We start from the raw sequence: 23,691 nt of genomic DNA, 5'->3' as shown, positions 1-23,691 counted from the left end.
CATACAACATTCACACATCCTAACTCATCATCACCAAAAAGTAAAAATATTTAATCATCAAAAGGCAAACAAAAACAGAAATATACAGCTTGAATACTTTTATCACTTTCATAGCAGAAATTTCACCTTATTTTTCAAATTGTGGACTTGACTAATTCTAATGTTTAAAATGCAGTATTAATTACTGGGGACTCCTAAACGTATTTAAGCACCGTTAAGTTATTTTTACTTAAGTACCAAGAGTCATCTAATGCTAAACCTAATGTAACTTATTCAGTGCATAATATACATTTGATTAAAAAATAACATTGGTTGTATTTGAGATGATTAACCATTTACTGAAAGAGAATTAATAAGAAAAAATGCACAAGCAAGGTTAGCTACAGCACTTCAATATGAAGTTGACTTTACAGGCGATCAACCCTTCACTTGTCGATGAAACAAGCAATAGAAACAACAAAAATATAACCTATACAGTATTCACTTATAATTACAGTATGCTTTTGTTAATTACAAAGGGAGACGGGAGTGCCATTGTTAGAGCAGCTTATGAAATGTATCTTAATATTGAAATAAAACATGTATAGCCACAACCCTCTCCAAAACAAAAGAAAATGCCATTACGAGGCAGCTCAAAATGTAAATAGAGTAATGCTGCTTTCACTTCATATGGGGAAAGATAGTAGATGCAAGTTTCCTACTTGAAAATAGTCACCATCATGGAAATAGCTGTAGTCAAGTACAGGGATTGATACATTAATTTCAAATCAAACCACCAAAATAAGTGATTTTTTAGCACATCAAGTCATGTTGTGATCACAGCTCTTAAAATGCGATATCAGGACACAGCTACTTCCTGGATTTTTGGTTTGTGGGTGACATTTCAGTGTTTGGTTTGGTATAAACCATGAACTCAAATGTATCATCACTAACTGAATGTGTGTTCAGTAGTGAAAAAGCTGATCAGGCGCGACCAAAGTCTACAGAAAACGTCACTGTAACAGTTATTTCCATATGATGTGAATGCAGCATCAGCCTTTTCTCCACTTTCCCACATTGCTCACACATACAACCAGTCTCTCCAGACAGAAACCAATCAAGTAGACACCAACGTTCCTATACTCTGTCCTTCCATTCCCAATGAACCAATAGATATTGATTGATTAATTATGAATTATTTATTAATTATTATTATTATTAATTATTAACTATTGGTTCAGTCCCTCAGTACACAAACACATCATGAAATGCAACACACTCAATTCTGTCAATATTCTCCTCTTTTTTGAAATGTCTAGTCACAAGACTCTAGTGTCAAAATGTAAAAAAAAAAAAGAATTGAGACTTTCTCTGAATTAGTTTCTGTAGTAGGAGTTATAGATACTGTCCATCTGTCCCTACCCACTCTGCAAAAAAAAAAAAACTTTCCAAGTATACCAAAATGTATTTGTACACATAGATGACATTCATTCAAAATATACTTTTTTTCTGTTTTTGTATATTTTTGAAGCATATCTCCAAACCTCCTATTCCGAAGTATATGTGAAATGTATTTATTGCATTTATGGAAGTATGGGTAGGACTCTCTAAGTCTCTCTCTCTCTCTGTCTCTCTCTCTCTCTCTCCATCTCCTTCTGTCATAAGTCTCTCTCAGTCTCTTTCTGTCTCCCTCTCTTTAAGTCTCAGTCTCTCTCTCTCTCTCTCTCTCTCCATTTCCTTCTGTCATAAGTCTCTCTCAGTCTCTCTCTCTCTGTCTCTGTCTCTCTAAGGCTGCTGCTGGTACTGTCCCTCTGTGGCGGTGTAGAAGTCGTCCAGGACGCTCTGGATGTAGTCGAAGGTGGGCCGGTCGTCCGGTTTGTTCTTCCAGCAGGTCATCATGATCTCGTAGAGCTCGGCGGGGCAGCTGTCGGGCTGCGGCATCCGGTAGCCGCGCTGCACCGAGGACATCACCTCGCCTTTTGTCATACCTGGGGTAAACACACACAGAGAATATGGAAATATATGATACAGAGAGAGAGAAACAGGAACACACATACACAGATGTAAGGGCATGTTCATGGGGACATGCAAAGTCTAGTAGTAGCAGTAGTGATGGTAGTAGTAGCAGTAGTAGTATTGATAGTAGTAGTAACCCTACTACCTTCGATAGTAAATGTCATAGTTGTGGAAATAGGTGGTGGTAGCCATAGTAGCAGTAGTACTAGTAGTAGTATTAGGAGTAGTAGTAGTGAAGATTAGATCAGATATCAAAGCAATAAGGTGTAAAAAAAAAAAAAAAAGTGGTATTAGTACTAGTAGTAGTAATAAGTGTAGTAATAGTAGTAGTAGTAGTAGGTGTAGTAGTAATAAGCAACAGACTGACATTGCAAAGTAGGATTTATGCAATGAAAGAACTGTTTCCATGCAGTATAGAAAATTAAATTGGCCAGTAGATGGCAATACATGTCTGAGGAATGATTTACAGCATAATAATACTATGATCCCAATAAAATAGCTTATTTTGGTTATTGTAAATGTCAATATTTCAAAGACCATTACTTAAGAGATAAGCAAATAATCAAAGTGTGAAGAAAGTCAGAGAGCACAGGGAAGCATTTATGGACATACTACTACTACTACTACTATTACTGGTACTACTATTGCTGCTATTACTACAATTACTACTACAACTACTGCTTTTATTACTGCTACTACTACAATTATTACTATTACTAATACTACTGCTACTACAACTACTATTACAACTACTACTACTATTACTATTACTACTACAACAACTACTACTACTATTACTATTACTACTACAACAACAACTACTACTGCTACAATTACTACTACTGCTGCTATTACTATTACTAATACCAATAGTAATAATAATAATATCTAACCCTGAATTCATTCAGAAATTGAAATCAAAGTCTGACAGAAGAATCATAATAATGACTCCAGTCCAGTTAATGTTCACCTGGGTAAGGGATTTTCCCGTAGGTGATAATCTCGTAGAGCAGAACTCCAAAGGACCACATGTCTGACTTGATGGTGAAGGAGCCGTAGTTAATGGCCTCTGGGGCGGTCCACTTAATGGGAAACTTGGCTCCTGAGCACAGGAGGAAACACACACGCACACACACACACATATCACAGATAACATGTGGTCACAATTCAAGTACACAAATTTTGCTTTAATTAACTAAATGAGACTATTATTTTAAGTAAGTCCATCTATGTAAGTACTCCATACTCTTTCCCATTCCTTGTACTCATCTACAATCTACTTAACATGTGTTGAAATGTTTATTTTCTACTTTTGTGCTTACATTCTATTTTTCTTATTTCTTATCCTATTACTTTTGCTGCTGCTTCCCCATAAAGATCAATAAAGTTTCATCTTATCTTATCACACAGGGATTCCATACATTGCCAAAGCAGACGGTAATTAATTACATGAATTACATTTACAATAGAACAATAGCAATCAACTCTCTTTCTTCCCCACCAGTATTGTATACTAGACTTGTATCACTGTGAAATGAACTGGTGCGTGGATCTAAGGCAATCAAAGGCATTCTAATGCAAGAAGAGAAGGCCAACCAAAACTATCTGGGTCACTTGTTAAATAATAAAATTACCTTCCCAAATAAGTATTCTGCTGCAAGCACTCAGGAAACACTGTGAAAAGCCCTACAGTGCGAAAAGGGGATTTCTATGTTGATGTGTCACAAATATCCATGAAGTCAGGCAGAAAGACAGGATCGAGTCAGTTGGAATGGGAAAAACTCTTTAGGAAAAAGCTTATATAAGACAAGAATGGGGGGAATACACACACACACACACAACCTTACCCTCTCTGGCAGTGTACTCGTCGTCCTCTATGACCCTTGCCAGTCCAAAATCAGCTATTTTACAGAGCAGGCTCTCTGACACCAGGACATTGGCTGCTCTCAGGTCTCTGTGGATGTAGTTCTTCTTCTCTATGTACGCCATGCCCTCCGCTATCTGCAACAGCACAACATGATACAGTGTATAGTAAGGGCTCTTTGTCAGCTCTAGCCCAGGCTTCATCAAAACATACTACAAGCAGTGTACAGGAAAAATAATTCACAGCACACCATGATGCCTTTTTAAAATGTCAAACATTCCAAACATCACATCATAATACTGTACCTGAATGATATTATGTGCAAAATCATTCATATATTGAGTATATATCTACAGTCTACAATCTGAAACAATACCCATAACATCTAAGAAAGAACATAACAGCAAAGGCCTCTAACTGCATTGCTTCAGTTAAACAGTGGAAAAGCTGTAGAGATGTCTTTAAACAAATCTAAGACTTGTAAATATATGTCGAAGACTTGTGTATTACAAGCCCCTGCTGACTGATTCAGAAATTATATATATATATATGAGCCAAATAAAGGATTAACTAAGGAGAAATTAAAAATCCAAGTAAAAATCAACTTAAATGAAACCTGTTTTTTGCAAACTACTACCTAGCTACAAACTCAAATTCTCCATTACTTCAGGGACACAATGGCAATGAATTAAAAATTCACTAACCCTAACTAAAACACTGTACCAATAACAAACTAGTAGTTATTGACTAATACAGCATTCTTAAATACTTTGGGACCCAAAATAGACTGCAGCAGATTGGAGTTTCAGACGGTTTTACAAACTCTTCTAGAAGGCAGAGCTGCTCTGGAGGCAGAAATAATGGGCGGAGCCAAAGAACCACAGTTTTTCGAAGCGCTAGTTAGCTAACTTGCAAACTTGAATGGCAAAGAAGGAACTCTGGTCAAAATATAAATAAAATATAAATGGCAATGAATGTTTTTTTTCATTCATTCATGACCATGGCATTCATGATGCTGGAAGGTCAGCAGCTACCTAACTAACCTAGATAGCTATAGGCTAATATGGCTAGTTTGAACTTGGAAGGTCAGCTAGGCTAACTAGCTAACCTAGATAACTTTTATTTTTTCAGTTAGTAGCAGCAGAGCGCTAGGCTTCCTAACATTAACTGTCTCCTCTCTTACCTCTTGCCATTTTCACTGGGCTTCAGTTCAGTGTGACGTTACATAGCGTTCTTTAGTAGTGTTAGTAGTGTTCTTTGGCTCCGCCCATTGAGGTTTAACTCAACCAATGAGGTTATTTCTGTCTTCAGAGCAGCTTTGCCTCTGAGAAATGTTTGTAGCCTATAACTAAAACTCCAGTCTGCCCTGTGTGTGTTAGTACCATTGGTCCACACAGGGAACTGAACCCCTGACCTTAGCGATGTGCTCTTCCCACAGAGCCACACAGGACTTTATGCTGGGAACTGAACAATGAAGCCCACAGAGCTTTACTTTTGGTTACTGTTCCTCCTTTCAGTTCACCAATGGAAAAAGTGACAGCATCTGTTTCACAACAGTGTAAAGAGCAAGCTGAGGGAAGCATGCATTTCTTCTGAAATGCATATTGTAGTCAGTGTGGAAATCACCTGCGCTGAGAAATCGATGAGCTTGGGTAGTTGCAGTCTGCATCCTGCCTCGCTCTTCAAGAAGTCTAGTAGGCTCCCTAGATACAAGAAGAGACAAAATGGGATAAAATGTTAGTATCTTTGAATGTATGTGAAACCGCTGACATTTGCACTCCTTGTCAATGGATGCTTGTTCTGGTGAGCTAAATGGCTTAAATGTAAAGGTTCTTCACCATTTGCCATAAATTCGGTGATGATGTAGATGGGCTCTGACTTGGTGACGACAGCGTAGAGCCGCACCAGCCGGTCATGCTGCAACGTCTTCATGAGATTCGCTTCCTCCATGAAGGCCTCAACTGACATGGTGCCCGGCTTCAGTGTCTTCACCGCAACTTTGGTTAAGTTATTGTAGTAGGCTGAAATGGGGGGAGAGAGGTTGGAGAGAGATGGGGAGACAAAGAATATTACTGACCAGTAGAGGTAACTGCTACAGATAGAAGGGAATGAAACTGAATGAGCATCCAAAGTGAATGGAAGTCTATGACCACTGTCCCCCAAAAAGGTTCTTCTTATGGACAAACCAACATATAGAAGCTCTTCACCTATTGGCAAGCTTGAAAAGTGAAAGAGTGTCACCAAAGTGTAAACCCTTGTTCACAATTGACTATTCTGTTACGTTATGGTACGCCGGAAGTCCATCCATTCCTTTGAGAGACAATTTTGACAGAGTGACTTTTCCTTTAATAACATAAAATGTCTTAGAGTAGAAAACCTAATATTTCACTCAAGATTAACCATTCTAAATTTAAAAAAAAAAAAAAAAGTCTGATGATTTGTTGACAATGATAACATTACATAGGTGATCACCTGTTTATGACAGACTGCTTTAAGGAATAATATAGCTTCCCTCCAAAATGTATTTTTAATGTTAAGTAAGTCATGTTGTGCAGGTATTTTCCTCCATATTGCAACAAAATTGTGACATACACACACAGTAGCCTATAGATGTGTGTAACTTGGAAACTTGGAAACTTGGAAATTTTGATTTTGAACAAACAACAAACAACTTTTTGAACAAATTCTAAATTTACCTTGGAAAATGGAAACAGGCATTATCAAATGACCATATATAGTGAGTAAACAGACAATTGCAGTCGATTGAGGGAAAATACTTGTCCAAAGCACTCTTCTGCAATAATATATACAGTATATAAATGTACTGTATATTGGTGGTTATTTTTTTGTCCAACCTATTCCTCCACAGAGTTTGTTGCAACAAAGAACCCAAAGTAAATAATTTATTGGTAACGTGAGAAATACTTGTTTGACAGGTCTATAAGCAGATACCAGGAAGTTAACAGTGCAATTGCTGTTTAAGCTTCAGTGACCACTGAGCAAACACCAACTGTCATACACTTCTCTGGGGAACAAGAGCACAGTCTGCTTACTGGTGCAGTGAAAGTACAGCGTCCTGTTCAGTGCTGAGGCATGTCATTAACAGCAACCTAGAATAATTAGTGTTTTTTGTGATTACGACTAAATAATCTGGGTGTTAATATGGTCAAAGCTGCCTAAATCATAAAGTGAGGCTGCAACAGAGTAGAGTGTCATGTTGCATCCCCTGTAATTTTCTCTCTAAAATTCTTGTATCAAATATGTACGACCACACCCTTCACCCACAGCAAGGGACGAATCGAAACTTAAGAGTGAAATATGAAATAATTCCTAAACAGCAGTGAGCAGCGCTCCGTCCAGAGAAAGCTGGACTCATCAACGTTAGATCTTTTGTCTCTCTCGTCCCTTTGTTATTCTTTTCTGGGTATTAAGTTCAAATTTTTCAAACGGTTATCCCTCGCTGCCATTTGGAACCGCCGATGTATGAAGTTACCAAGTGCAGCTTTATAGGCAATTATTAGATTTGATTATTGCAGATTTGCGGTGACGTCCTCCTGTCAATGTATAAACATGGCAATCAGCATGAAACACTTAAAACGAATTACAAACAGGGATATGCTATAATTTCCGATAAGGAAAACAGAAAGAGGGAGTGAGGGAGGAGGAGGACGGGGAGGAGGACAGAATGGCTATAGGCTGCTGGTGGCACCATTTGGATATTTGCAAAACTGACTGTCTTCTGATAGCAGCTAGAGGGAAGAACTAGGCGGAGAATACAGAACTGGAGGTGTGAGCAGTCCATGCATTTTGGTTTTTGAATGTTTCATGGGTGCTGATAAAGGACCATGTAAAACACAATCAAATACACATTGATATCAGTAAGTTAGTTATAAAGTTTTCACATGATGGCAAGAAGGAAGAGTGAGCACACAGTGTTTTTCCACTGTCTAATGAGTCAAGAGGATCCAATGATGTCAATCCACAAGACCGTCAACTTTCCTTTTTGTCAAATGTCTTCAGTGAAGCAACTGCACCAAACCAATAAAAACGACTACAACTATTAGTGAAATGAAACCATTCCTTAATTTCCCGGGGGACCCTCCTCGATCCCCCTCGAGGACTCCTGGGGGTCCCCGGACCCCACTTTGGGAGCCACTGTTCTAGAGGTCCAGCATGTCCAGCCAGCTGAGTTGTTTACAAATGCAAAACTTGACTAAGCCTTTCATCCCTGCTACGTATGTGAATAGCAGGAAGCGGCTATCTCTGCAAATATTCAAATTGTGCAATGAAGTGCAATGGTTCTTAGTTTCTCTGTTATCCTTCTCCTCCTACCCCCCCACCCCCCACCCCCTCCTGGTATATATGTGTGTGTGTGTGTGTGTGTGTGTGCGTGTGGGTGTGTGATCGCCACCTCCAGCTTCCAATGCAAATCTCCCATCAGACACACTCATATTTCCTCTATAGATGTATCACTGATAACACTGAGAGACAAGTGTTCCTAATCTACCTATTACTGTAAGCGTCCTAGGCCAGAGGGCGCCACATGTTTGAACACACTTTCAGAGGGAAGCAGTCTACTCTGATTAAAAAAAAAAAAAAACATCATCCACATAGAAGTCAACTGAAGCTATCTTCTACATAAGTCATATTCATTTGAACTTCTCTCTACCTGCTCAAATCTGCAGAACTTAATTTAAAATGGCAGAAAGTTTTCAAAATGTAATACAAAATATCAGTGGGGAAATTGGACAAGATGTGCTCTCCCCACTCAACCATCAATCAGCAAGGTACTTAAATGTGCTACATGTAGCACTGTTAAACATCAATGTATCATGGCCTAATTTATTAGAATGAGACTATGGTCGAGACAATTGGTAGCCTCTGTCACGCCAGTGGTATTGTTAGTGCTAGTGGTTCTCAAAGTTAAAACCATATGTCCCATAAACCCTGTTTCTTCCTGTTGCAACAAGGATGTTGCTACTTACTTGGCTAGAGGGTGTCTGCATTTTGTTGAAGTGATACCTACTCTGGTTTACTCACTGTTGACTGTTGCCAGGTTACCGGTACGCTGAGTTGTACCTAACCACAACAATAGCAGACAGTGTCCACAATTTCAAAAGTTCATCAGAGTTTAATCTGTTTTTTATAGCAATATGAGAATCAAACTGAACTCCACCAGGTGCTGGAGTGTATGGCCAGTAATGAATTGTTAAGGGTCAGCACATCGTCAGCATATTGCCAATATTCCGATGAACAATGCTCGCTTCTCCGTGGTGAGACTGAGTCATTTGTGTTGACTAACAAGTGATTTATATCATTGGTCATCATAACAAAAAATCCAAGGCAACTCGCTCATTCATCCAGGCATCCATCCACTGGATTTATATTATTATTTGCACTTTATGGAGCATTGATTGCTATATGTAAATAATGCAGTGTTTAGCTCTACCAGTTTTGTGCTGTAAAGCAATCCAGCAGATTACCCTCCGAAACCGACCCAGTGGTACACAATGTAAAATACAGTGTAGAGGCCGGTAGAGGCTGACAGTCTTCTCAGTCATGGTCTCGTTTGTTTACTGTAATTATACTAATGTCTCAAAATGAAAGTGGTAATCAGTTATTGATGTTAAACTGCTGTGTGTGCACCTTTAACCCCCAACTGCTCCAGTGAAGCTGCTCAGTGGCCAACAGTAGAAGACAAATAAGACAAATCAACCTCCCTGATTAAATAAGGATTAAACATCTCTTTTTCTCTTCTCTGTACTCACCCATCCAGACTTCTCCGAACTGCCCTGCTCCTAGTTTCTTGACCATCTTTATAGACTCTTTGGAAATCTCCCAGGCGTCTTTGTCCCACGGTTTCTGAGCTTTGGGCTTCGCACACGGACGCTCCAGTTTGCGGCACAGGCCATCCGATTGATCTGGAAAGCATACAAACACACACGTTTTGAGTTTTACATTGATACCAGCGATCATTTCAAAGGGGGTAGGTGTCAGGAAGGATATTTAATTTTGGATTCAAACTGTTCCATTACAGTGTCATACTCACGGTGGTAGTGTTTGATCATGCTGCCGATGTCGAGGAAGGTGATTTTAGGGGAGATGTAGTAGCCACCGTTATCCAGAGTCCGGATCTTATAGTGTTTGACTGCATCTGTCCCCTGGGCGTCCACATCTCTGATGGACATGGAGTAACTCCCTGGTGAACAACAAGGAAAAACAGGTTGACTCCTATTAAGGAACAGAAACACTTCAAATGGAGGAGGAACACAGTTTGGACTCCATAGATTGAAAGTGGGAACTGTGTGTGAATGTGTTTCTCTCTCTCTCTCACTGAGATGCTATAATATCTCATTTCCATACCTTTTGATGTCTCACTCTCCCTGATAAGATAAGCCCCTGGTTTGTTTGCTGGTGCCAACAGCTGCCTCTCTGCATCCTTTCTGGTGATGTCCTTGAAAAACCACCTGCAGCACCCAGAATCAGGAAATAATTAGCTCCTTCATAACACTACTTAAACATTAGCTGTAAGGTAATTTGTTGTTATTCATTTTCGTATTGGTAAAACTGAAATCGTCAAGTTAAAAGTCATTTATTCAGATGCAGTCACTCACTCCTCTGTTTCCATGGTGTCGGCCTGGGCGACGTAATTGGACGGGATGAATCCCTCTTTCTTGCTCGTCAGCGACTTGGCCTTCCACCACTCGCCGTGTCTGGGGAATATCACTTTATTTTAACGCAATTATTTTGTTTTTACTTTGATTGAATTTGCTTTGATTTACTCTACTTGCACATGTCTGGGGGACTCAGATCGAAGAGGCAATGATTCATAGTCAACATTATGAAGCAGCAGAGGCGGGCAACGATGCCTTTCGCAGGAATGAGTATTGGCAAATCAATCAATATGGATAACACAGTGGGCTACAGGGAACAAAGGGATCATGAAAAAGATGCTGTTGGGAAAATTTCCCATATTCATTGCATTTAAATGTGAGTAGTTAAACCTTTACACCATGAGAAAAAGTAATTACTTTCTACATGGGTTTTCCACTGTATCTTAGTGTAGCAGCGTCTCCACCTGGTATGCAGTTTAAACAGTACTTTACCTCAGGACACTATTGTCCCACATTATATATTTATTCAACCAAATAGCATCTGTGAGCTTTTATCATTGGTTTCTGCCCCACGTGATGCGGTAGATAAATGATGAATAAGGTTTCCTGAAGTGGAATCGGTCAGACACTCACTCCTCTAAAATCTTCAGTTTTTCTCCCTTCTTGAATCCTAAGTCGTCGGGGTGCATGGCTTCATAGGGGTAAATGCCCACCACAATTTTACCAGCCCCACTTTCTGCTGGAGACAGAAAAAAAGATTATTGACATGTCAGTAAGAACAAAATGAATACAGCTCATTTACCAGTACACAGGATGTCACGTTGAGTGTGTGTGTGGGTATCAAAAGCTCAACATCTGGAATAACTCCCATCTATACCCACTTAAAACAAACTCACTACTGACCGAAGTGCCCACATACCTCATTCACTAGGTGGAAGTAACAAATTACATTTACTCTTGTTAATTGAGTAGTGCTTTTTTGTACTTGTACTTGAGTCGTTTTTGAAGTCATTTTACTTTTATGCTAGTATGTTTTCACTTAAGTAGGCTCTCCATAAGATTTGCATCAGAAATTGGCCTGTTGTGAATTGTATTTGCATCAAACCCCTGCTAAAGCATGTGGAGGTAAGTTAACCTGTAATATTAAATGCTCATATTTACCTATGATAGTGGCTTAGTTAATAATAAATTAACCAAAAAGCCATCCATCCAGCTACAGTGTTACTGTTTTGTGTTAGCCTGGTTGTTGTGTAGCTAGTTTGCTAGCCTTGCTAGCTAGTTGGTTAGCTAGCAGCAAAAAAAACATCAGTGTAGTAGGCTAATGTTATTGAATAATGAGGATGCTATCTTCAGTTTTTTTTTTATTACACATCAAATAATGGCATGAATGAATGTCAGTATTTTATTGTTTATGACCCTTAACATATTCTAGTAGTTAGTAACTTTCCCTCTGACTACATTTCAAATGAGCTGCTTTGTTTCAATACATACCTACTCCAATAATTTTACTTCTACTCAAGTAAAAGTTCAACCAAGTAACAGTATTTCTACTTGACTGGAACATTTGTAACTCTTTCCACTCTTGCTAACTATCTGCAAACAATAGCATCTCAGCAATGTGACAAATAAGAAAAGAGGGTTAAAGCCGTACTGTGTAGTTTTGGTAAGAAAAAGTTACTTGTATAACATTCATTTGTATTCATTTAGAACTTATTTCGAATCTCTACATATCCAAGAATTAACCTTTTGAAGCAAAATCAACCAATGGTAAACCATGAAGATGATTCAGAAAGAAAGAAAGAAAGGTCCCATACCTTCCATCCTTTGAAACACCTGACCAGGCAACAGGTTATTCTACACAGGCAGATCAATAGTTTTATATCAGAAACAGCAAAAAGTGTGCAAAATAATTACAGAAATGTGTGGGTTCATCTTTAGTTTAGGTATTGATTAATCAAATGTCAATTTATCCACTTTCATCTGACATTATTATTCATTTAACTGACATCATCATTGCATGTACCCTACAGAATTTCCATCGGGTTTCATCATCTATTAATTCCCCTATTATAGGCTATTGCAATCATCTGTATCAGATAGGGAAGTGCTGTTTATTAGGAAATCTCTGTATTTCTCCAAATCAAGGGGGAAAGGTTGTATCTGAATACAGAAGGGAAGGCTTCTTCATTGACATGTCACTTTTATAGTGTTCTTCTTGCCTTTGTGCAGGTTAAGGCTGAAACACAACAGAGTTTTTACACTTTTTAATCCATTTTGAATGCATGTGAATTAAGGAGAACTGTAAAAATGCATTTTCCCTTTCATGTGATTCCTTTTTCGATTCACTTTTTCATGATTGATTCATTTTGTGTGATGTTGGACTAAGATCAGCAGCATCCCACTTTGTTGAAAGACCAAAAATCAATCTTGTATCATCTAACAGCCCAGGTGTCTGACTACTTACTATGGCGTTTTTTTTATTGGAGGTGGGGTCTCTGACATAGAGGGTTTGGTCGGTACGTACAGGCTGCTGGCCGATCTTCCCTTCCACACCTCCGCTCAGACCTTCGCTCAGCTTGGACTTCATGCAGCCCATCCTGTCTGCGTGAGGAAGTGAGAAAAAAGCTCAGTGAGTCGTAGTGTTGCACATTCGCTGATGCGCAGCCGCTGAAACAAACAGCAGATAGTCGTCATAGGTGCCAAAGGCCTGTGCTTTTCGACCGTGCAAATGAAAATACCACAAAACCAAAGTGTGCCATTAGGTTGTAGCTTTGAATTGATGTAGCCTATTTCCCATGCTCGTTTTTCACTTCTTATTGGTTTTTCAGTACAAGACAAAGATGAAATACACATATACTCAAATTTGAACTTAACTTAAGGTGTAGATGCTGACAGTTAGATAGATGGTGGCAGTGGTGTACATGTTATTTTCTAAATCCAAGCAGCCACAGATCCATCAAGATCTAATTCCTCTCTACACTCTACTGATGCCATCCATATTAGGGTTAGACCTATACTACCAGTCAAAAGTTTGGACACACACATTTTGTCTTTATTTTTTACTATTTTCCACATTTTCAAATAATAGTAAAAGCATCAAAACTATGAAATAACACAAATGGAATTATGCAGTGACCAAAAAAGTGTTAAACAAATCAAAACTATCTTATATTTTAGATTCTTTAAAGTAGCCGCCCTTTGCCTTGATGGAAAGGCAAAGGCTGTGGAAAGAAATTCATACATAGGATCAACTTCACTATTTATATTTGTCTAAAAAAAACAAATTTCAAGCATTTAAGCATAAGCCTTTAGATCAAAATGGCTTTAAGATAATGAAAAGCATAGAACATTCAAACAGGTGTGTCCAAACTTTTGACTGGTAGTGTATAGATATATATATCAGATGGATATTAGCCAGTAAGTGCTGCCGATCTCCAATGTGATGGAGGTGTGGACTAGATTTTACTCAGCCTGCAATGAAACCTGCTTCATTCTGCCTTAAGGAGCTGTTAACCCACCTAGGACAATTTCATTAGTCTGGCTTTCAGTGGAGAGTTTTAGTGTCCCTGATGGTCTAAATGCTGTTTCAGAGGCTTTCCCAACTTGACAAGAATACATTTCTGGGGGAAACTCTGAATTCTTTTCATTCTGTGTTTTTTTGGCATGAAAATGAAGGAATTAAGATATACAGAATATCGGAACAAAGTATCAACTATCAGGAGATCAGTCGAAAAAATATTGGTTTCCATCATCATCATCTCCCCTCTCCTCTCTCTCCTCTCATCCTATTTCACCTGGTCTTTAAGTTGCATGTATTTCTGTTCTGCTCATAGCAGAACTGATTGGTCATAAAAGGTTGATTGCTGCAGTCCGTTTCCTGTAATATTGTGTTTTGTTGTTGTGGTTTTAGATACAAGTTACAGCTGTTATCTACCAACCAGCAGGAAGCTGACACACACTGACACCTACACACACACACACACACACACACACACACACACACACACACACATAGACTCTCACACATACACAGATTGTCTCAGTTTTATGTCTATCTCTCTCTCTCTTATCTCTATCTCTCTCTGTATCTTTCTCTCTTTCTCTCTCTCACTCTCTCTCTCACACACACGCACACACACACTGCCAAGTGACCACACACTCTGTTAGAAACATCATAGACACTTCCTGTGTTACAACAGGTCACATTGCGCTGGCAGCATAGTCAGGAGGCAATATAGATGTAAAGGAGGAAGGCATAACCACTGTTAGCACACATCTCCCTGTCACTTATATGGTAGGCTTTCAGGAAGATGAGGGACAAAACAATTTACCACACACACACACACACACACACGCAAACACACCCTTGTTGAATGAGTATAGTCATACATGCATAATTTTCAGCACATCTATGAGTTTTCAAATTGTGGTGTTAACAGTAAAGCACCAACACATTTTATGGTGAAAGGTAATAAGGGATGTCTTCAACAAAATATATATATGAATAGATATACACACACACACACACACACACACACACACACACAGACACATTCATATTCTTATTCATTTGCAGAAGGGTTTCATGTGCAGGTAGAAGTCTCTATTGCTATTCCTGGTCATTCTGGATGCTGGTCATCAAAGATTCATATTATTCTCATGATTCTGACAGAGAGAGGAAGAAGGACCCACAGCCAGTTATTTTGTTATTGTCCTGATTTGTTCTAGTTAGACAGAATAGTCAAAATAGATTTTTATCAGAATTCACCTCCGGCAGAAGCTATTGTGTTGTCTTCCTCGAGGAAACTCGACACATTTACGGTTTCCTCAAACTTTGGACCCAATAGAGAATATTTAACCACTTTGCCTGCTGGGAAAAATTCTACTTTACTGACCAATTACAGACTAATGGTGCAGTATTTACTTCCTCCTTGTCTATTTTGTGGTTCTTTTATTAGTGTTGTGTTAGGTTTTGTATTTTATTCGGAATTGATTTTGAGTTTTTTGAGAATTGATTTTATGATTTTTGAGTTTTGTTCCTACTTTAGGTCCATTCAGATCAGTAGGACAAACAGAGCAACCACATCACACTGTAGCAGCTAAACTGCCTGAGACCTGGTAGGCCTCATTCAGCCCTGGATGGTGAAGTACTGTCCAGTGTGTTTTTTCCCTAGTTGTTTCCTGGGTGAGTGAATATTCCCCTCAATTGTAAAGATTTACAGTGTGAGAGACCAGTTGAAAATGTGGCTGTGATATTTCATTTAATTTTATTGCATTGTGCAGAGCTGGTGGTGGGTGATTATGAAAATGTATTGGACCATTTATTCAAATACATAGAGTATGGCTTCAGTGATAAGAGGCCATGATGTACAAGTGTGTTTCTACCAAAACAGAGCAGTGTTGCTCTCTTCCAAATATTTGTTGATTTCTTTTTAAATTTCTGATGGCAGACATTAAAAAACACAGCAGGAGATAATACATAGAAAGATAGATGTAGCTGTATATATACTTAGCAGCCTAAAACTGAAAGACAATAAGCAAAAGAGTATAACTAACCAACAATATGAAAGGCAAAACTGCCACTACCTCGCTTTACAGCCAAGGTGCGTGAACAAGCAACAGGTAGAATGGAAGAACAGGCTCAGCTACTGTTGGAGGCTGATGGATGCTCTAAGTCTTTATTGGTATGTAAAAATCAAGAAAGCCTTTATCAGGGTTACATAACAAACGGACAATGGATCTTAAATACCTCTCCAAAATGGCCACTTCAGTCAGAATGGCCACCTTAGTGCACTTATGGTGCATTCCATTGGAAGTCGGAGGTCGATAGTTCCGAGTTGGAATTGCCGACTTCCGATCTAAATGCGTTCCAGTGCATCTTCTTGGGAAAACATGGACGCAACAGCCTTTGCCCATTAACGTTAACGGTAGCTATTAATGCTCTAGTTATACTAGCAAAGACTTCTATCTCCTAACGAAGCACAAGTCACTGAATTACGTTACAAATGGAAACTACAAAGTTGTTACACCACAAACTACATATCAAGTAAAATCGAGTTTTATTAAGTACAAATTAATGCTGTAACGTCAGCTGTGTTTATGTCGGAGAACTCGGGCGGAAAGAATCTTTCCCGAATTTCCGACTGGGAATTCCGACTTGAACGACCGTTCTGTTGCACTTTTCCATGTTGGAAGTCGTTTTTCTCAGAGTTCCGAGTGCAATGGAATGCACCACCAATCAGAAAATAAGGTGCATGTCAAAGGTCAATGTCTAGGAGTCAGCAGTGACACAATAAAACATTACCATACATCTAAGAATAATAGAGAAAACCTAAAGTCTTACAACCGTTTGTTTTTTAGAACGTCCATCAGCCTCCAAGACTAGCTGAAAGTGACACTTTTATAGAGACCATACCTGAAAGTTTGCTCTTTACACTTCCCCTTGTTTACCATACAATAGCCTTTACTGTTCCCCAGGAAATTCAGTTTGCTATACACTTGTATATGATAGTATATGATACAACAGGGAGATTCAGTTCCTAAGGGCCAGCACAGAAAACACAGTGCAGAGATTCACAGGCATCAGTCCAATCCATCTAAATAATGTCTTTTGAATTGAACTGAGCCCAACTGAATTAGAACTGAGCAGAAAAGTAACAGATACAAAGAGTGCCAGGTTTTGGATGAAACCGTTTCCAGCACCGACAGCTTGTCAGTACTTATTAAGCTTTGTCGCTGATGGCAAAGCAGACAAAGAGCACACCACACAAAAAGAGAACTTGCTCTCAGCGTGCGTTTCCCCCTGTCTAAATAAAGAAGTTTATGAATTGAACTGAAAGTAACTAAACAAAGACTGAGAGCCAACGTGTTCGTGCGTCGTGATGTTCCGTGGTAAAGTAACAGAACAAAGTGAAAGAGTGAGGGAGCGAACAGCGTTCTGTGTAGCAGCGGGGCGGGGCAAACAGCACTGTGTGCAGCAGCGGGGCTCAAAGCAAGCGACTGATAGCCTACGCCTATTTTGAACGGGCACTGCACTAGTCATCATCATCTATCTACTAATTCCAGGAATCTCTGTCTGTGAGTGTGTGTGTGTGTCCTTCGCATATCTCGAGAACCGTTCGTCCGATCGACTTCACACTTGGCGGGTGTATTGCTGGGGACCCAAGGACGTGCAGTGTCGGATTTGGTGCAATTTGGACACGAGACACGTTCACTATTACTAAACTTTGAATAAACAAGCGAACAGCGCTCTGTGCAGCAGCGGGGCTCAAGCGGTACGGGCACACGCGGCTCTCGAGAAAGCTGCAAGCAGCAATCGGCCCGTTCCGGACAGGCACGTTTTGAACGGGCACTGCACTAGTACTATAAAGCAAGGAATCTCTGTCTGTATGTGTGTCCTTCGCATATCTCGAGAACCGTTCGTCCGATCTACTTCACACTTGGCGGGTGTATTGCTGGGGACCCAAGGACATGCAGTGACGGATTTGGTTCAATTTGGACACGCAACACGTTCAATATTAATAAACTTTGAATAAACAAGCGAACAGCGCTCTGTGCAGCAGCGGGGCGAACGGGCACTGCACTAGTATTTTTAACTAGACAGTCAGGAAACTGCTGGAAACTGAGGGTCTGGGCAGATATGCAGCCAACACACACACACACTTCCTCCTCTCGCCTGTCATTTTGCTGGATTGAGCCGAAGAGAGGAGAGAAGAGGAGAGGAGAGCTTCTAGCATGTTTCCCAATGCACATATATCAATGCAGACACTGATATAATACTTTAGCAGCCAAACTCTCTGCAGAATATGAATCCAACTCAGTCACAAAATCGAATTACATTCACTTTTCACATGACATTCCCCCCATGAGCCATAGCATATGGAGTTAAACTGGTGATTTATTCCAATACACAAAACGTAATTTCAATGACGGCATCGTACTTGAAGTTTCATAAAATCACCCACACTGTTACCTTACCATGAAACTGTCTTTTATTTTTAAAGAGAAATCACAAGACATCACTGAAATATATCTGTAATGTGATTATTCTTTAATCTGATTACTTTTCCCACTCACTCCAATGGATACCAGTTACCTTTTTTCCCCCAAATTACTGTAACTCTACTATAACCCTTACAATCGTTTTACATCCCAATCCTGATCAATGGCTGCATTGTCTAGGCTTGCAGACTCCATGGAATGTCAACAAATGCTCACCAAATGAACACCAATGCGTGTGTGTGTGTGTGTCTGTGCGTATGAGTGAACACACCCAAGTCCCATTGCGCTGATATCGCACAATGAACTATTGCACATCTGTGTCTGGCGGCTTCATTCACATTTCTCATGTGTTTTTTGCTTACCTGTCTTATATCCTCAGTTTGGACAATAGTTGATCCACTGTGGCGAAGGTTTTTAGTCCTCAGGTTTCCACTGTGTGTTTTTCATCAGAGTGACTGACTGGCTGACTGACTGACTGACTGACAGGCTGACTGACTGGAGGGACTGACTTGCTTAGTGGCCAACTGGTCGACATGGACTGTTACACTCAGCCACCAGAATGAGGAACTTATAGAAGCCGGTCGGGGATTTTTCTTTCTTACTGAAACTTCCTGGTACAATTGTCTAATGATTATTTGCATAATCAGCAACACACACGCATACACACACACACACACACACACATACACACACTAGCCAGGGATATGCATGGCAGGCAGTAGAATTAGTAGAAGTGGGAGTTTTAGAGCTTTTACTCATACAGGAAAATATTGTTGATCTTGGAACTATAGCAGAGTGGGTTCACTTTGTCATAGGTGGAATTTGACTAGAAAGAAAGAAAGAAAGAAAGAAAGAAAGAAAGAAAGAAAGAAAAGCAACAAATATCTGAAAAATGAACAAATCAAATTGAGGAAGTCTCTCCATACATTTTGGTGCCACATTTTCTTACATATTTTCATCAAATAATTCATTTTTGAAATCTTGATATTGAGACCTATAAGTCCCATTTAAGATATTCCATTAAATATGTTAGAGCCAAGTTTTCATGTGTTAATCATATACTACAGTTTCATAGTTACCACAGTTTCAATACATGTTACAGTTGTCAAGTTGAATATATTCTCCCACAGTGCCGCCTCTTGGATGAGTTGCAGAACTACAATAAAAACAAAACAGTAAACTTGTCATTTAACTGTCATCAATTATTTATTCTACATTAATCAGCACGAGGAATAGAAAAATGGTCATAGACGATCAGACAAACACCTACACATTTTGCAAAATCATGCACCTGTCATATTTCTACATGCTGAATTATGAACAGTTGGGGTTTAAACGGTGTGTTGTTGAAGCAGACGCTGAAATTCACTACAGTCACACGGCAGCGGACATTTTGAAAACTGAATATTATAAAAATGAGCTATATTCCCCTCATTGCAATTCCCCTTATAGGAAGACATTTCAATTAGAAGACAAGAAGAATGAGACACGGAAAAAGCGGCAATATCCAATGATTATACTCGGTGAAAATGGGGAGGAAAACGATGAGATACATATCGTATTAAAAGTGTGTTTTGGCATGCGTGGTGTTCGATGGCAAGTTCAACCCAGTTCAGTCTCGATGGCAGAGAGAGAGAAACCTCACACAAACATGGTACAGTTACTGGAAGAAATCCTTTTTAGCTCCACTCAGTATTGCGTTTCTACATACGATTCGTGATTACGATTCATTAGAAAGGTAAAAAAAAACAAAAAAAAGTATAAACATTTAAAAAGAAAATACGGCTTCATCCTTATTTTTCCTTTTTTTTTTTTTTTTTTTTTTACCATGTTAGAGAACTGACAAAACCCTCGACATTTGTCACTCATACATGCTGGAAAAATAGGATTCCTGGTGAAGCTGTGGAATATTTTCAGTGGTCCAAAACAAAAAGCACTGTAAAACGGACAATATCAGACCCATATCATCCCAGTGCTTTACCATAGCCTTCTACTGTATGGGCCGGTTTCAAATATACAAACTACTAGTGGAGCAATTGATTTCTCTCACCAAACACTTCAACAGCTTCAACACACCACTTTATAGATACAGAACAAATCAAGCGTACGTTTCGATTTTTCGCCCATTATTTAAATATTCTAACTGCTTTTTCGCCCAGGTTCACTACGGTTCCGTAGTCCTACTCTCTCTACAGTATTGTCAATTTAAAGGAAGAACAAACCATTGACTGGCAATAATATAATCCTGCAAAATCTAGATTGCTCCGTCTCTTTCAGCATCACTACCTCTACAAACATGCTACTCCCAATGTGGCCCATTACAACATCGGTACATTGCAGTGGTCTTACGAATGGCTCACACTAGAACAAAACTGAATACCTTACACAAGCTCTCTGGTAGGTGTTATTCTCAACCATTTCTACAGTGATCCCCATTAGGCCAGCCTGTGTAGTTAGTAAATAAGACTAAAAGTAAAAACTTCACTTCCCCTTTCAAAGGGCAACAGAAATTCGTCTTTTTTCGCTTCCCCCGACTCTGAAGTACACACCAGCCTGTTTATTCTAGTGCATAGCAGAGCCACGGACAGACGTCAGAGCGCCGGGTGTTCGGCAGCACAGCACAGCACGGCACGGCGCCCCTACAGTGGATCCGGGGTTCGGTGCCTTGCTCATGGGCACCTCGGCGGCGGTGGCGGGCTACCCTCCGGTCACCAGCTCGCGTCGGAGAAACGTCTCCGCGGCGGCTGCGGCGGGGATCGAACCGGCAACCGCCTGCCCGCCGGCAGGAGCGTTGGGCGGGTTAGCTGTTCCTCTGCTCCGCCTCCCTCTGGGCCGTGGTGGAGGAGCTCTGGCTGTCCTCGGTGTCGTCTCCATCTGCGGACGACAGAAGAAGACATGGAAAATATGACTTATGGACGTCAATATTAAGATGGAAAAACTAAGTCCTGGTCCTAGCCAGGCTCTTGCAGGTGTAGTTGAGGTGGTTGGTTTAGTTATGAGAGGAGCACTGCCTTTTTGAACCAAATATTCAAGACCTCGGTCAGCTTTGTAACTCCCTCTGGAAAGCAAACTGCGCACCAACAGCCACTGTTTGAATTGGTCCCAAAGTTTTGACTGGATTACAATCAGTCCTTCTGAGACTTTTCTGAGGGAGATCTAGCTTGCTGAGCTAATTACACAATGCCGATGTTATATGACTGTTATATGAATGTGTTATGTCATCAATGAATAGAGTCCTTGAAGCAAAGCCAACACAGCACCCGACGAAGAAGAAAAATTAAAAATGTCTAGGGCACAAGAACATATTTGAAGTTTGCAGTTTGGCATGCTACTCCCTGATGAAGGCCACTGAATGTCTGAAACTAGCTATGCAGTCAATTTTTCTTGAAGAGAGCCTTGGAGTTCCTTCTTTTTCAATGAATGCAACAACCCTAAACCAAAGAGCAGCTTCAACAAATTCCTCTACACAGAAACTCAATAGAAGCACTCTCTATCCTCTCTTCTAGCACTAAGAGAAAATGTCATTGAGTTTCAACAGTAGCACTAAACCTTAGAATCTTGAAGCCCTTTCCATACTGCACTTAGCCGATGGTTAACAGCATTTTAGTACCTTTTTAACCCTGGGCTATCTTAACTTTTCACCCTGGCATCTTCTAACCCTCACTTTAGCTCAGAGATACAGTAGTTAGACCCATTCTGGACCACGGTTTGGCTCACCTTGGTGGATTTAACAACATATTGAAGAACTTCATCCTCAGCTAAAGCTAGGGAGTCGGGACACACTAGAAGACTTAAGATGGGGACACACTAGATGACTTTTAGCTTGATTATAGCCCCAATTGGACCCTCGTGACTGATTTTCAAGATCGGACACAGTCCGCACTACTTTGGGACGTTCTCGAAGGACAGTCAGCATTGCTGATCTTTTAGAGTGTGTGAGCGTTAAAGACTTTAATTTCTCGCCTCCTGATCTAGCTTCGGACCAGTCAGTACTTTACCTCCCCCTCCAGCGTTGATGTGTAGCTGGGACAGGGACAGGGTGAGGGGCAGCTCGCGTCCCTCGGGGTCGGTGGGGCTCTGCAGGATGTCGTGCATGGCGTTCCTTCGTCCCGTCCTGCCAGAGGCGATGAAGTCTGCGTACGTGGCCTCGACGTCAGCCATCGCTCGCGCATCGTTCACACAGCAGCGCCTACCAGGAGAGGAGAGAGAGACGAACAGCTGTAGCTTCAACTAAATACACACCTCTACAGGTTCTGCTCTATTCGGCCAGTTGTTAGCGTATGTGTAAATATGTTTGATAGTTATGATTCTCAGGACAGCGTTTCTTCTATTGAAGCCAGTGGTGCAGTGGTAACTAAAAAGAAGGGAAAACTGTCAGTTATCAATATAAGGCAAACAACCACCAATATAAACAAAAATAAGTTATGTTTTCAGAAAAAGCATTAATTTATATCATACTCATTAAATTACCCTATCCTCATATAACTTCATATGGTTTATTATGATATATACTAAAAATGATGGTAAACTGTGGCTAAACTGCACAACATCCCTAGTTACAAGAGGATTTGATTGTTAAATGTGGATTGAATCTGCTAGAACTCCAAAAGTCTTCTAGTCCTTGTCCAGTTTTAATATTTCCAGACAACAGCAACAGCAGCTACTAAATGAGGAGGAACAGAATTGATGGTCAGTAGTGGTTTGGGCCCTTTGAACCATTTGAATCAGTTGAATCACACTGCTACAGTGGAGCTGCTCAGTGGCCAAGTGGAGAAGACTGTGGTTTTTCCAGGCTGCTGAACAGTAACACCAACCAATTCAAAGCTTTGAAACAATCAAAGATTAAAGCCTGCTATGTCGAGGATTCCAGAGAGTGTATGATGTGACAGTTTTTAAATTCCTAGAAGCTAAAGATGACCAACAGAGTTTTTGGACACTAAGTTACAATATTGGCGCTACTGAGCAAATGACACCGTATTAATACTGGAGAAGCTTTGGATCGGTTGATTAAAGTTAGAGAATGCATTTCGCACTGATGCGGATGCAGCATTCGTATTACTCGACAGGTAAGTTAGCTTCCTAGCTAGTCTAGCTATCTTACTCGTGTGGCTATCTTATCAACTCTAGTACTAGTTGTGGTGTGCTTATGAATGAATGGATAGCTGGTATTGTTACCTGAAACGCCTGCAATTTAGGCCGTCAATCAAATGAAGGGGC

General features: G+C 40.1%; 2 protein-coding genes across 5 annotated transcripts; both read right to left on the bottom strand.

Moving 5' to 3' along the window:
* Positions 1-25: 25 nt before the first annotated feature.
* Positions 26-18,998, bottom strand: lyn (LYN proto-oncogene, Src family tyrosine kinase). 4 transcript variants are annotated; one of them, XM_071918555.2, is made up of 13 exons: positions 18,837-18,998; positions 12,938-13,074; positions 12,288-12,327; positions 11,107-11,212; positions 10,474-10,572; positions 10,223-10,326; positions 9,909-10,058; positions 9,628-9,780; positions 5,698-5,880; positions 5,486-5,562; positions 3,843-3,996; positions 2,966-3,097; positions 26-1,967 (listed from the first exon to the last, which is right to left on the bottom strand). In XM_071918555.2, the coding sequence occupies exons 2-13, from the start codon at positions 13,067-13,069 to the stop codon at positions 1,765-1,767; spliced, it is 1,533 nt and encodes a 510-aa protein (XP_071774656.2). In that variant the 5' UTR covers positions 13,070-13,074; positions 18,837-18,998; the 3' UTR covers positions 26-1,764. The 4 variants fall into 4 exon arrangements, with proteins under 4 accessions (XP_071774656.2, XP_071774657.2, XP_078143620.1 ...); XM_071918556.2 differs by having other exon boundaries at positions 11,107-11,209; XM_078287494.1 differs by having other exon boundaries at positions 12,998-13,074.
* Positions 18,999-21,274: 2,276 nt separating this feature from the next.
* LOC139926738 (cAMP-dependent protein kinase inhibitor alpha-like) lies at positions 21,275-22,635 on the bottom strand. Its single transcript, XM_071918539.2, has 2 exons — positions 22,473-22,635; positions 21,275-21,348 (listed from the first exon to the last, which is right to left on the bottom strand). Exons 1-2 carry the CDS (start codon positions 22,633-22,635, stop codon positions 21,275-21,277), a joined length of 237 nt encoding a protein of 78 aa, XP_071774640.2.
* Positions 22,636-23,691: the final 1,056 nt, after the last annotated feature.

This window comes from Centroberyx gerrardi, chromosome 13 (genome assembly GCF_048128805.1).
Source record: "Centroberyx gerrardi isolate f3 chromosome 13, fCenGer3.hap1.cur.20231027, whole genome shotgun sequence".
Taxonomy (NCBI): domain Eukaryota; kingdom Metazoa; phylum Chordata; class Actinopteri; order Beryciformes; family Berycidae; genus Centroberyx; species Centroberyx gerrardi.
Note: the sequence above shows the minus strand (reverse complement) of the source record. Positions and strands in the feature narration are given on the sequence as shown.